Consider the following 13565-nt stretch of genomic DNA (forward strand, 5'->3'; position numbering starts at 1 on the left):
GATCCTCTATGGGTTCGTAGAATATTTTTTTAAATGGGGTGAGTTTCGAGAATATGTGATTGTTTGGGGGGGGGGGGCGAAAAAGAATATCAAAAGAAGCCAACGGTTTTCGACTGGCACATGGTTTCAAACTAAGCGTGCGTATTAGATTTGAACACGAGTCGCGATCAAAAACGGTGTCTCGTTCCTACGTTAGGTGTCTACGTGGCAACTTTTTATTGCATTTAAACACATCGGGTTGCGTGCAATAAGCGTCTTAAACTCCAATAAAAACGTGCCATGTAGGCACCTTACGTATTATAGGAACGGGATACTGTGTCTGGATCCTCAAATGGCCAGAGTTATAAAAACAGAGAAATTTTTCACAAAAATTGAAGAACTTGAAGAGAATGATGTGGAGATATGTGGGGAGGAGAAGATGCTTGTCGACTTCAGCCGTTGGATTGTGGGACAACAATGTTAGAAGCAGTTCGATCTCAGCCGTTGGATGGTGGGACAATGTGGGGACAGCTCCTAAGGACCAAATCATGGGTGTTACAGAGGCTTTCCTCTCTGATAACACCCCTAACAAGATCAATCTTGGTGTAGTAAGTTAGTTAATTAGTTAGTTTCTGGTTTATTTAATGGAGAATTATGATTAATATTTTATTTAATTTATGGGATTTTTAAAAAAATAGGGAGCTTACAGAGATGATCAAGGGAAGCCAGTTGTACTTCAATGTGTTAGGGATGCAGCAAAAAAGATTGCTGGAAGCGAATTCTTGTGAGTTTAACTAATTAACTTTGCTTTTAAAAAATTAAATTAAATTAAATTGGTTTTGTTCATTTTTATTTTTCTCTGTTTTTTTATGTTTAGACTCAAGAGTTTGTGTGATCTATTTTGACAAAATGGGTTTTATTTTTTTTCAATTTTTGAGGAAACCCATTTCTTATTGAAGAAAACCCAATTATTCTACTTAGAGTTTTTATTTTTTATTTTTTATTTAAGAGATTTATTGAGATTGCATTAGTTCATTTTTCTCTTTGTTCTTTGATGCCAAGACTCAAGAGTGTGTGTGATAGTTTTTGGTAAAATGGGTTTTATATTTTTAATTTTTGAGGAAACCCCATTTCTTATTGAAGAAAACCCAATTATTATACTTTTAGTGTATTTGATTTTAGAGATTTATTGAGATTGCATTAGTTCATTTTTCTCTCTATGTTCTTTGATATCAATACTCAAAGACTCAAGGGTGTGTGACAGAATTTATTTTAAAAAAATGGGTTTTATTTTTTTCAATTTTAATAGGAAACCCATTTCTTATTGAAGAAAACCCAATTATTCTAGTTTTAGCTTATTTGGTTTAAGAGATTTGTTAAGATTGCATTAGTTCATTTTTCTAGTGATCCATAGCAAAAAATGCTGATCATGAATTTGATCTTTCCCAAATAATGGGAGTGTTTGGTTGCAGCGATGTAATTCGATTAGAGGGAATAACGAGTCTTTTCTTCAAGATTATGCGATTAGCAAGACTTGGTTTTATACAATCTTCTTAGCTTTGACAGTAAACAAACGTCGTCGTTTCTCCCACTATATTACACACAAGCGAATCATATCTAATAACTTGATTCTCAAACTATGAAAATCATGCTCAAACTATGAACAATTTGATTCTAGCAACCCACAAAAATATTCAAGATTTGTGTGCAAATTATAGGAAATAGGGAGAAAAAGAAGTGAAAAGCACGTGCACAAACACAAACGTCACAAAATTACTTGATTAATTCACTCACAATAGGACTAATCCACGGCTAATTTGGCAAAAATAAATGCACAAACTATGTCTCTACACCATCAATGTTGTTGTCACAAAGCTCTGACCAATGATAAGATTGTAACTCTTTCAACTTGACCCTCTTTTTTATTGGGAGGAAGAAGAAGAGTGCTTGCAGAGAATCCTAACTTCAAAAATCATGTTTTTAGACATTCTACTAGACCATGTTTATATCTTTTAACTCCTCTCACATACCATAAAATTGTTTTTCTCCTAAAAAATACCCCTCATGACGAGGACAATACCGAAGATGTTAAGCAGTTTCAACTTATCTCTCTCTTATTTTGTATTATATATCTCTCGTCTAAAAATATACTTCGTGATGGTTTACGAGCCATGATTGGAACCTCGGAAGTCATCAGAGTGAGGTTCTTACCAAGATTAAGAACTTTTTTATTTTGTATCCTTCCACTTTTAAAGATTGAAGCACACTCCATATGGTTGAATTTATTGAATTTGGGAAATTTTGTTCAAAATGAGCTTCTTGAGTGTACTTGAAATTGGGTCAACCAAAGTCAATCTGCTAAACATTACTTATAATTGATCACATTTGGTAGACCCATTGGTGACATTTTGAGAGATGTGAGCAGGGAATATCTTTCCACACAAGGCAGTTTGAAACTAGTCAAGGAGTGCATAAAACTGGCATATGGGGAGAATGCAGATGCAGTAATAGAAGGAAGGTTTGCCGGGATCCAAGCTCTCTCCGGAACTGGTGCATGCCGTCTATTTGCCGAGTTCCAGAAGCGTTTTCAACCTAAATCACGGATCTATCTACCCACTCCAACTTGGTCCAAGTAAAGTTATTTTCAATTCCTATCCATGATTAAGAGTGTGCAACTTGGTTTGGTTCAAACCAAGAACTAAACCAAACCGATAGCTTTGGGTTGGTTTGATTCACTTTGGAACAATTGCGGTTTGGCTCTAGGTTAAGAAAATGGAGAACAAATCAATTCGGTTTGGTTCTCGGTTCAAGGCTTATTTATATAGAACCAAACCAAACTGAGAACCAAACTCGTGAATTATTTTAGGAAGTGGGTCATTGATTAATAAATTTTTTTATGGATAGATCATTGACCTATTATATGTAATTCCATTTTATTATTTATTTGTTTTTTTTTTTTTTTCCATTAAAATATGTTACTTTCAAGCAAGCTTATAGGATATTAGCAACCCATAGTTTGGTTTAGTTTGGTTCTAATGGTAATGTGGTTCGGTTCTGGTTCTTATTTGGTGGCACCAACCTAACCAAGCTGCACCCCCTAGTGTTAACAAGTTAGGAATTTATTCTTTCTACCATTGACAGCTGGTCATGTGTGTTGTGTAGCCACCATAACATTTGGAGAGATGCCCAAGTTCCGGAGAGAACCTTCCGCTATTACAATTATGAATCCAAGGGGTTACACTTTGCAGCGTTCATGGACGATGTCAAGGTATATGTGTCTCATTGAATTGCATACCCATGAGGTTTTAGGATGAAAAAAGTTCAAAGAAATTGGATACATTGAACATCATCTGTTGTAGAATGCCCCGGCACGATCCTTTTTCCTTCTCCATCCTTGTGCACACAATCCAACAGGGGTGGATCCTACCGAGGAACAATGGAGAGAAATCTCATATCAGTTTAAGGTAAATAACTAGAAAAATTCAATGAACAGAGCTGTCCTACATCTTTGCAATATTGTTTGGTTACCATATTAATTATTTGTAGGTGAAGAATCACTTCCCCTTCTTTGACATGGCATACCAAGGTTTCGCTAGTGGGGATTTGGATAGAGATGCTAACGCACTCCGGATTTTTCTCGAGGATGGCAATATAATTGGCTGTGCTCAATCATTTGCAAAGACCATGGGATTATATGGACACCGAGTGGGATGTCTAAGGTTTGTGGTATCTCCTGATGCTGTGTCTCTGCACCTTTAATTATACAAATTATTATCCTACACTACCCATATTACTTACTGATGCATCCCAGCCATGATTTTTTTTTTTAAATTTTATGAATAATGATTTTCTGGCGCCCCCTCTGACATACGCCTCCATCACAGAACCACAGATCATTTGCCTTGGGATGCACAGAACATAAATCTTTTCTTATGTATCCCAAGGCAAATGATCTACGGTTTTGTGATGGAGGCATAGGGGGGCGTCAGATTATCACGACTCTTTTTTATTTATTTATGTCCTTGTAAGAAGATATGGCTGACAAGTCGTAGATAATTCCATGGATTGCATGCTTACCATCATTGGGTCAAATTGATTTTTGACTTAGTAGTGCTCCTTGGTGTGAACCATCAAATGTGGCTTTAGCCCATTTTTACGATGTAAAAATGGATATAAACTCATTGACTGTAATTTCATTTATAAGAATCAGATGGGTTTGGACCATTTAAAGGGCAACCCACTAATGGAATACTCCATAGTAAGACATAGGTGGGGACACGTGTGAAGTATAGGGTGAAGGCATCTCCAACCTTATGATCCCAACTATCATAATCAATGCTCTGATTTGTTCTTTTGGATTTTCTTTTTCACGTGCCCACATTTTTCAATGTTGTAGCATCCTTTGTGAGACTGACCATCAAGCAATTGCGGTCAAAACCCAGTTGCAGCAGATTGCCAGGGCCATGTACAGCAGCCCACCCGTTCATGGTGCATTACTAGTTTCCACCATCTTAGGTGATCCAGATTTAAAGGCTCTTTGGGTGAAGGAGGTCAAGGTAGATAATGTCTCCTCTTCATTTATTTCTCAAAGGAGGTTTAGAAATGACTTTGCTTTGTTTTCTCCATGTTTTAAGCTCATGTCAGCTCGGATTATCAGCATGCGAGCTAGCTTACGTGAAAACCTCGAGAAATTAGGATCTCCTCTCGACTGGAAGCATATAACTAACCAGGTTAGTGACATGTGGTTGATATTTCTTTCCTAACTAATATCTATTGGGCCAACTATGATAGATTGTGTGTAACAAATTGCAGATTGGGATGTTTTGCTACAGTGGTTTAACCCCTGAACAGGTTGATCGGCTTGCACGGGAGTTCCATATTTACATGACTCATGATGGCCGTATCAGGTTAATTTTTTTTTTGAAAGTATAATATATTGATAAGGAGGGTAAACAAAATACAATTAGGCCGAGGGAGCCTCCACAAAGAAACAAAGAAAAACTACAACAACACTAATCACATAAAGAGTGCCATCGAAAAACGAAATCATCGAAAGTTGACCCCACTTTCAAAGATAGGAAGTAAACCAGGTAATTACCTCAAACAAGAATTAAAACCGCTATCAATCTTACACAGTACTAGCTAGAAATGTGACCATGACTGTTGTGGAAAAACTCCCTTTGATTGATCAAGATTGATAAACTACAAAGATTCAAATAGAGAAAACAAAATAGAACACGAGATTTACGTGGTTCAGCAAGATTGCCTATGTCCATGGGTGGCAATGATACAATACATAGGGTTTCTAAACTTGGAATATATATATAGCGAAACACACATTTTCTAAAGATGAAAATGCCCCTACTCGCCCCCGAACCCCCGCCGTCGGGGCCTGTGGCTCCCACACCCCCAACCCAAGATATACCCAAATATAACCCAATGTAGATAAAGAAACATGGTGACACGATGAAATCTCTTGCTTCCTCCATGTTGTGCCATCCTAGTGGCAGGGGGAAGGATCATTCAAATATGTCAACCACAAAAATTGGACTTCTATTTGAACCACTAATCCGTTATTACAGAAATGACCAGTTCATGGATGGTTTTGAATTGTGATCATTCAATTGGGGTAACTTCTTGTTTATATGTTGTGGTTTGTGCAGTATGGCAGGTGTCACTACTGGCAATGTAGATTACTTGGCAAATGCTATTCATGAAGTTACAAAATTTGGTGTAGAAGCCTAATACATTGTTGCTATTCAAACATTAATGTATGATTTATTGTTGGAGATACATAATGTCAATGTTTTTTTTTTTTTTTTTGGGTTCTTCTATGGCACTTACAGTCAATAGTTGAAGTACTGGTTTTTTTTGCAGGATTATAAGTACAATATGTCTTCGTTGTTCTTCTCATTAATCCAGCTTTAATCTCATACTGATAGGAAAGAAAAAAAATATACTGAGAGACCTTATGTTTCCTTTCTTCTTTGATGTAAACTTGTAATATATTAAAAGATAATTTTACCTGTAAAATGTGTTACATATAATTAATGATAGGCACCATGGTCAAGTGATTTCTCAATGATGGATTGATGGGTTACAATTGTGAAGAAAAGTAAAGTTCTTGGAATGGTTTTGAATGATAGAGATAAGGTGTATATACATTACAATAATGTGTATCAGAGACACTAAATAAATGGTATGATGTACCACATCACATGATCTTCAAGATCTTAGATTTGCGTCAATTAGGATTAATTAGGATCAATTAGGTGTATTGTATTAGACTGATTGATTATCTTTTCATAATCATGAATATTTTGAATCTATATAACCAAATGGGATATGTAATCATCATCCAAGAGAGTAAACATGTATGAAATATTTACTAAACTCAAATCACCTTCCCATTTGTACTTTTTTAACATTGTTTTAAATAAAGGTCAACTGTTAAATATAAAAAATTAAATTAAATTAAGCCAATGTGGGAATTTCTGAAAGATATGTCTCCTTTGAGAATCATTCTGATTTCTTAATAAATCAGTTCAGTATTACTTGAAAATCACTTTAAAAACAATTTGTTTAGGTCATTGTTGACATTGATATCTTATTGGAAGTTGTCAACCTACATCAGATGAAGCTTTATATATACTTCTTCAATATTTGAAAGGTCACGTGTTTCAGTTTATTAAATGCAAGACCAAGTCCTCCAACCTCATTCCCAAGAAGCAATACCAAATAAAAGATGATTAACCGAATTGCAGAGTTGGATTCCTATTTCATTTGAATTTGCCTTCAACAAAAGACTTAATAAAGTCTAGAAATATTCCTTAACAAATTGAAGTCATGTGCTCCCTTGACCATTGTGTGTGTGGTATGAGAGAGAAAGAGAGAGAAAATGTAGATTTACATGCTCGATCACTGGCCAAGTAAAATGCATCTTGTTTTAGGTTTTGGAATTCTTATTACCAGCCTATCTCTCTCTCTCTTTCTCTTTTTGAATGATGGTGGTGTCCGGACCGTAGTTCTGGCTAGTAAGGGTGAGACAACTGCCCTCTTAACAGTGCCATATCACGCCCAAAAATCCCAAGTAGACCAAATAACTACGGAAAATTAATAAAAAATCCTAGTGAAGGGATTTATTTTTAAATAGTCCCTATATTTTGCATAGTAACTTGATAGGACATATAGTAAACTTTTTTATTTCTTACTGGTCCATTTTTATTGGTGAACTCACCAACCTTTTATTTGCTGTAAGAGTTCACCACTTTTCATTTATTGTCAAACTTGACGCTTTTTTATTTAGTGTTGAGGTCACAATTTTTATTGTCAAACTCACTATTATTTATTGTAGAGTTCAACACTTTTTAAATATAAAGTGGTGAACTCAACATTAGTAAAACTCACTCATTTTTAATTTTTGAGTTTTTTCGACTAAAATACATGGAAAGATCAACTAAAAACTTGAGATTATGACATATTTAAATAATTTCAACCTAAAAGAATCATTCTTGATCGATTTTCATTCAAAAACTAAGAAAAAAAAAATCCTTGAAAATAACTTCTTCTTGCTTCTTAAATTCTTTCTGATAGAATGGAGTCTTTGAAACTCGATTGAGATGCCAAAAATCCAATTTTTTGGATGAAAACAATGAGTTCGAATGGTTAGAGCATTTAATCTTGAGAAATGTGGGAGATGAGGTTTAGGGACTGTTAAGAAAAAAAAATTAACTAAATGAACTATTAAGAGACCGCCCAAAACTAAGGGACTATATATTTAGCAAAAAAAAGTCCATCCCCAGGGTCCTTTAAGTAATTTTCCCAAATAACTATGTAAAGTTTTTAACTCGGCAAGGTGCATTTTCAAGCTGACTGGACCGAGTTGACCTACCAAGTTGACTTGGTGAGTTGATCCCATCAATAGGGAGCTGAGGCACATTGAAATCCAATTGAGTTGAGTTGAGTTGACTCAGATGAGTTGCCAGCTGACTGAGCAAGTTTTTAGACTCTGCTTTGTATTTTGTTAAAATACACCAAAGTAACTTCATAAATAAATAATTTAGAGTTGATTTGGGCCTCAAGTCCTAGCGTTTGAGTTTATGAACCTCCCTGTATGTTAGAGGTGAGAACCCAACTAATCCTTGAAATAAAATACACACATTGAGGCCTTGGGACTCATCTTTTCACATGCAACTTTTAGCTCATGAACATGAATTTGACTTAAATGTAGCTCTCTTATTAGGTAGTAACCACGTGACCTATACATTCTCTTACTTTGAACCTTCATTTTTAAATGACTTCCATTATCTTCAATAAGAAAAATTGAGTACATTATTAGAACTCTTTTGAGTACATTTTCAATAAGAAAATTTTGATTGGAGTTAGAGTGAAGACAAGCTAACATGCGAGTTTTGCAAGCAACCATGACAGCAGACCAAATTCCATCACATGTGGACAAGACCCAGATATGAGAGTGAGTGAGAGAGAGAGAGAGAGAGGTATATATAAATAATTATATGTAGAAAAGTATAATAAATAAATAAAAAGGAAAGATGGGAGATATTAAAGGGGGATACAATTCCCTATGATAAGACCTTCTCATTCAGGTTGCATTCAACAAACCAAGGGAACTCATAGTTTTAGAAAACAAACCTAGCTGGCAAGATCACTGACCACCTAACAGTACATGTATTTCTTTCATTTCCTTTCTCCCTGACCTTCACATATTTTTGTACCACCAACTGCCCTTACTTGGAAAAAAAAAACATTAACTTTACTAAGTAGAAAAAATAGATTTTGAAATATTACAATTTTATAAGCCTTTCCATCAACCCTTTCTGAAAATGGGTCCATTAAGTTGGTTTATATGTAGGCATAAGATAAGGGCAACTACAGTGACTAAGTGATGAGAGCCTTATATTGCTAGCCTATATAACTAGTGGTGTGGCCTTAATTGTAGTTACCACAAATCCCCAAATTAATAATCAAGATTATATCAAATTAGAAGAGATGAATTCACATAGTAAAGAATAGGATGTTTAGTGTTGGGTAAATGTTTTGTCTTTTGTTGCGCTATATACTGCGGGGGCGGAGCCCTTGACCTGGATTTTTTAAGAGGTATGAAAAGGGGCAGTTGTATAATATTTTTCTTAAGGGATTTTTTGTTTTGGGGAGTTTTACTTGTTTTGATAATTCTCAGTTATATAAATAGAAATCTCTAAGATTGTAAAACGTATGAAAAAATAATTATTGTTCTTGTTTTGTTATGTGGACGTAGACACATTATTTAACCACGTAAATCCTTGTGTTGTGTGCAATTGGGTTATCTTTATTATTTCGATTTTTTCACATTTAAAACTCCAACAAGTAAACATCCTATATAAAGCTAGTTTGTAGTACGAACTCTTTCTCTGTAGGGCCAATTTACACAGTTGTTTATTCCCTTGAGGCTACTGTAGCCATTTCTAAACTTATAAAAAGTTTACCTACACAGTAAAATCTAGATTGTTCTTTAAACCATTATCATACCCTTAAGATATTTTTTATCTATATATACCTCTTAGAAAGGGAAACATGCTTTTGGTAGAAGACAATTGTATTACAAAGAAAGCAAAACTAACAATACTCTAAACAAGTTTGTCATTCCTTGTAAATTAAGATTACTCTATGAATGGTCTTTTGTAATAACTGTACATTTTTCATATCTTTTGAACCCACCCTTTTTTCTATGTCTAGAATGTTTCTCAACTTAAAAAAAAATTCAAATCCTAAGTGTGTTAGAGCCCTTATATTTAAGATGAAAAATAAGGAGCTTTGATAGAGTGGAACAAACCCTAAAGAGAGTAAAAAAGAAAAGAATGCTATATGGAACCATTATAAGAGTATTCTGAAGGTATTAATTTCAAACATTTTGTCTCACACCATTAAAATTCAGCTCAGATAAGCTAGAATAGCACTGACAATCATGTAAGGAATCCCAAGACTGAGTTCAGTCAACCAGATGCCCCCCACGTGCAAGGAATTCACGCGTCAAACTCATTAAACTTCTGCTTGTTTTTTTCTTTTCTTTTCCATGTAAAGGGTCTTTTCTTTAGAAAAGAAAAATACAAAAAAAAAAAAAAAATCACTTCGGAGACATGCAAGGGTGCAACTGTGTGTGTGTGTGTGTGGTGTGTGAGAGAGAGAGAGAGAGAGAATTATTTTTTTTCTGGCATCTTGAAATTAAAAGATACAAATTTTCTTTTACCCTTTAATGGTGTTTCAAAAGCAGAAGTGATGTTAGTATGAAAAATGAGGAAACAAAGAAACCCATCAGTCGACTAGATTTAGTAAGTATGAATTTTAAGTTATGAACTAATGAAGGCAAAAGGGGAAAAAAAGTAACAAAACACCAAATTTAACTCTATAATTTCTTCCATAATCCTTATTCACTACTCATAACAAACAAAGAGAAGGAAAAAAAAATTGGAATTTTAGCCAAAATAAGAGACATTTTCATGCGAAATGGAACTGTAATCAGTTCTAGAAGGCAGCGTATACATAGAAGAAGAAGAGGAAGTAGTTTGTGGATGAGGAGCAGATGGTGGTGCAGAAGCGACTGATACGGCTCCATGAGAAAGCAACGCAGCGACATAAGAAGAAGGAATGATATTAGTACTACTAGCTTCCCCATACTTGTACTTGAGTATCTCTGCTCTTACTGAATTAATCTCTGCTTGTAAGGATTGCACTTGTTGTTGCAATGCTGAGATTGCACCCATGCAACCATATACTGGGTCCCTAAGCCTCACGTTTGCCTCGTAAACAAGACTATTTGCCGTATCGGCTCGTTGGTTCTCTTGAACCTCCTGAATTAAGGCACAAATACAAATGTTATTACAAAACTAACAAATTATTCATAATGATGCGTTGTAATAAAGTGTACAATAATACATCAAATAGAGTTTACGAAGATTAAGATGATACACATACATATCTTCAAATCAAGTACTTTAATGTGTAATTGGATATTTCCTTGGATTACTTTGGGGGTCATTTTGATTACAAGAAATAAGGTGGTATTTGAAGCATTCCGTGTTGTAGGTAAGGTGTTGGGTAAATATTTTTTACCGGTGTATAGAGATTTATGCAACTCATCATCCTAGATCTCTAAGAAGTTCACGTATTTCTCCAATTTGGTGGTCCAACCAAGGCCAGTGTGTATGAAATTAAACATGGATGGGTGTGAACAGGTGTAATTCAGGTCCAACACGGGTGGAGGTGTAATGAGAAATTCGGAGTGCCAGCCAATGGGGCCAAGTTGCAACTTCCCTAGCTGAGTTGAAAGCTCTATATGAAGCACTCGATTTGGTTCATTGGGGTGGTGATAATATGGTGATAGAATTTAATTCACCGTGTTAAGGGCTAAAATGAAATTCATACTCTTGGTCGATGGAAGGTTGGGTGATAGAAATAAGTGGAAATTTAAGTAAACTCGATTAGGTATATAATTGTGTATGTGTTTAGCGAAATGTTGTTACGGTCGTATGCTCTAACTCTAGAAAGATGAATCAACTAATATTCTAGGTGTGGCACAAAGGCGTTTTCATTGGAGACGCGGCCAAGGTCTTCTTAATTCCTTGGATTGTAAGAATGGATGATGAGATATGAAATTGGGACTTACCATTAGCATCTTGGAGACATTGCTTGCGCCAAAGACTTTGTGAACAGATGCAAACTTCTGGGGCTCATGGGGAGAAAAATAGGGAGAGAAAGGGCATTCTTGAGCACATCGGCGCCTTAAAAGCTTACACGCAGCGCAAGGTGTAATGGTGTTTAAGGTTCCATGGGGACCTAACAAGTGTCTCCTTCCCATTATTTGATCCGCAACGTCAGCTTCTCTCTTAATTTTCTTTCCTACCTCCTCATATCTTCCCCTGAAAGAGGATTAAAACAAGAATCAAATCAAAATTTTCTTCTATATAGAAAAACAGAACTTGAAGTTAGTAGGATTTTTGGTGCACTTCTTGGGGTACTCATAAACTATAAAGTTTGTAAAAGAAGGAAAACTAAAAGTGGTTTGTGGGTTATTTTCTTCTTATCTAAAGACAATAAAAGTTGCAATAGGGTTTAGCTGTTTAGAGAGAGAGAGAGATCAAATAGCCTTTTGTTTCATCTTCTTCTTTGTACCTGTCTCTGGACATCCAAGCATGCTACTTGGCTATGGAGATATTGAGAGAGAGAGAGAGAGAGAGGAAAAAAGTACTTAAAAGGCAAGATATATCAGGGAAAGTTTGCCAAAGTTTATGAAACAAACAAAAAAGAAAATGAGGCTGTTATGGTTGGTGTACGAGGAAGGACTACCTGAGTGAAAGTTTAAGAGAGAGAGAGAGAGAGAGAATCTTGGGTGTAAATGCCAACTCTGACAATGCTTATTCACGTGGACTGATTACAGCTATTTGACTTCGAAGAAGTATTTAATGCCTTGGCTTTCTTGGGTTGAGTTATTATTTATTTTTATTTTTTATAAGGAAAAGTTCTTGTCTCTCCATTTTCCCATCTTTTTTACAAGACGCGGTGAACTCTAATATATGCAGCCTCTATCCTTTAAACTTAAGTTTAAATTTTAAGATGTATTTGGCATCTTTACTTCTAAGCAATATTTTTTTTAAAACTCCCAACCTCAACTTGCTACTTGACTCAATAAATGAGTCAAGTCAACTTGATGACTCGCGAGTTCAGAACGTAAATCTGAACTTTTGGGTTTACTGATTCATATACCAAGTCATCTTGAAATTCCTTGGAATCATTTCGAGTTGATGAGTTTGATGTGCTCCACAAGTTTTAAAACCATGCTTTTAAGATTACATTTTGTGGAGTGTTTAAAGACTATTTTTAGCTTTTTGTCCATCAAAAGAATTTTTCAAAGTGCAACGCTTGTTTGTTGGCCGTTCAAACAAGAATTTTTCAAAGTTGCTTGGATTTGCTATTGGCTTCTTTTAAGATAAATTTCATTAGAGAAATTAAAGGATTTTGGAACAAAAATACATAATTATTTAGTTAATGAAGAAAACACCTCAAATAAGATAGATCTACTTTATAAAGCAACGTGCCCGTTGCTTAGTCAATGAATAGTTCTTCATGAAATACTTGAAATGCATATATAATAATTACAAAAAGAGTATGAGATTGACAGTTGCACTTTAATAAAAATTAGAGTTAGTTCATAGCATAATTTTTTATCCAAATACTTATTTTACTAATATTATATATGCATTTTGAATATTGAGAGATCTATCTAGTGATGAAGTTGTAACTTTTATTGATTTTTAAAGCCTCATACAATTGGTGATTTGCCAAGAAGTCAAACCAAGCTTTGAGAAAAGCAACAGTTTGGACTTGTTTGTGTGGGTTTTGTTCAAGGCCTAGAAAATTGTTTATAAGACCCTATTTACATACATTATAAGGTTGAATAATACATAAAATCCTCTAAATAAACATAATGCGTTGACAGTCCATATTTATTATTGTTTTTGAATAAATTATGAATATTTTAGCTAATTATGGTTATTTATATGTAATAGATTTAATATGCAAGATTCAAAATA

The 13565-nt window shown here is 34.8% G+C and overlaps 2 protein-coding genes across 4 annotated transcripts; one reads left to right on the forward strand and one right to left on the reverse strand.

Annotated features, from left to right (window-relative positions):
* Positions 1–323: 323 nt before the first annotated feature.
* On the forward strand, positions 324–6012 carry LOC147385105 (aspartate aminotransferase, mitochondrial-like). 3 transcript variants are annotated; one of them, XM_086426112.1, is made up of 11 exons: positions 324–584; positions 678–763; positions 2405–2611; positions 3142–3247; positions 3339–3443; positions 3526–3698; positions 4376–4535; positions 4614–4709; positions 4792–4886; positions 5643–5750; positions 5857–6012. In XM_086426112.1, the coding sequence occupies exons 1-10, from the start codon at positions 390–392 to the stop codon at positions 5722–5724; spliced, it is 1305 nt and encodes a 434-aa protein (XP_086282238.1). In that variant the 5' UTR covers positions 324–389; the 3' UTR covers positions 5725–5750; positions 5857–6012. The 3 variants fall into 3 exon arrangements, with proteins under 3 accessions (XP_086282238.1, XP_086282237.1, XP_086282239.1); XM_086426111.1 differs by having other exon boundaries at positions 326–587; XM_086426113.1 differs by lacking the exons at positions 5643–5750; positions 5857–6012 and adding an exon at positions 5070–5269 and having other exon boundaries at positions 326–587.
* A 4439-nt stretch (positions 6013–10451) lies between these two features.
* LBD15 (LOB domain-containing protein 15) lies at positions 10452–12237 on the reverse strand. Its single transcript, XM_086425790.1, has 3 exons — positions 12148–12237; positions 11642–11894; positions 10452–10826 (listed from the first exon to the last, which is right to left on the reverse strand). The coding sequence occupies exons 1-3, from the start codon at positions 12159–12161 to the stop codon at positions 10452–10454; spliced, it is 642 nt and encodes a 213-aa protein (XP_086281916.1). The 5' UTR covers positions 12162–12237.
* Positions 12238–13565: the final 1328 nt, after the last annotated feature.

This window comes from Akebia trifoliata, chromosome 15, assembly GCF_017979445.1.
Source record: "Akebia trifoliata isolate Shusen 1 chromosome 15, ASM1797944v1, whole genome shotgun sequence".
Classification (NCBI taxonomy): domain Eukaryota; kingdom Viridiplantae; phylum Streptophyta; class Magnoliopsida; order Ranunculales; family Lardizabalaceae; genus Akebia; species Akebia trifoliata.

Coding starts and splice junctions, on each gene's coding strand:
- LOC147385105 (XM_086426111.1), top strand. CDS start 390: ATGATGTGGAGATATGTGGGGAGGAGAAGATGCTTGTCGACTTCAGCC. Junction 2,612..3,141: donor CCCACTCCAACTTGGTCCAA/GTAAAGTTATTT, acceptor TGTGTTGTGTAG/CCACCATAACATTTGGAGAG. Junction 3,699..4,375: donor CACCGAGTGGGATGTCTAAG/GTTTGTGGTATC, acceptor TCAATGTTGTAG/CATCCTTTGTGAGACTGACC.
- LBD15 (XM_086425790.1), bottom strand. Junction 10,827..11,641: donor ATGTCTCCAAGATGCTAATG/GTAAGTCCCAAT, acceptor GCCTTAATTCAG/GAGGTTCAAGAGAACCAACG.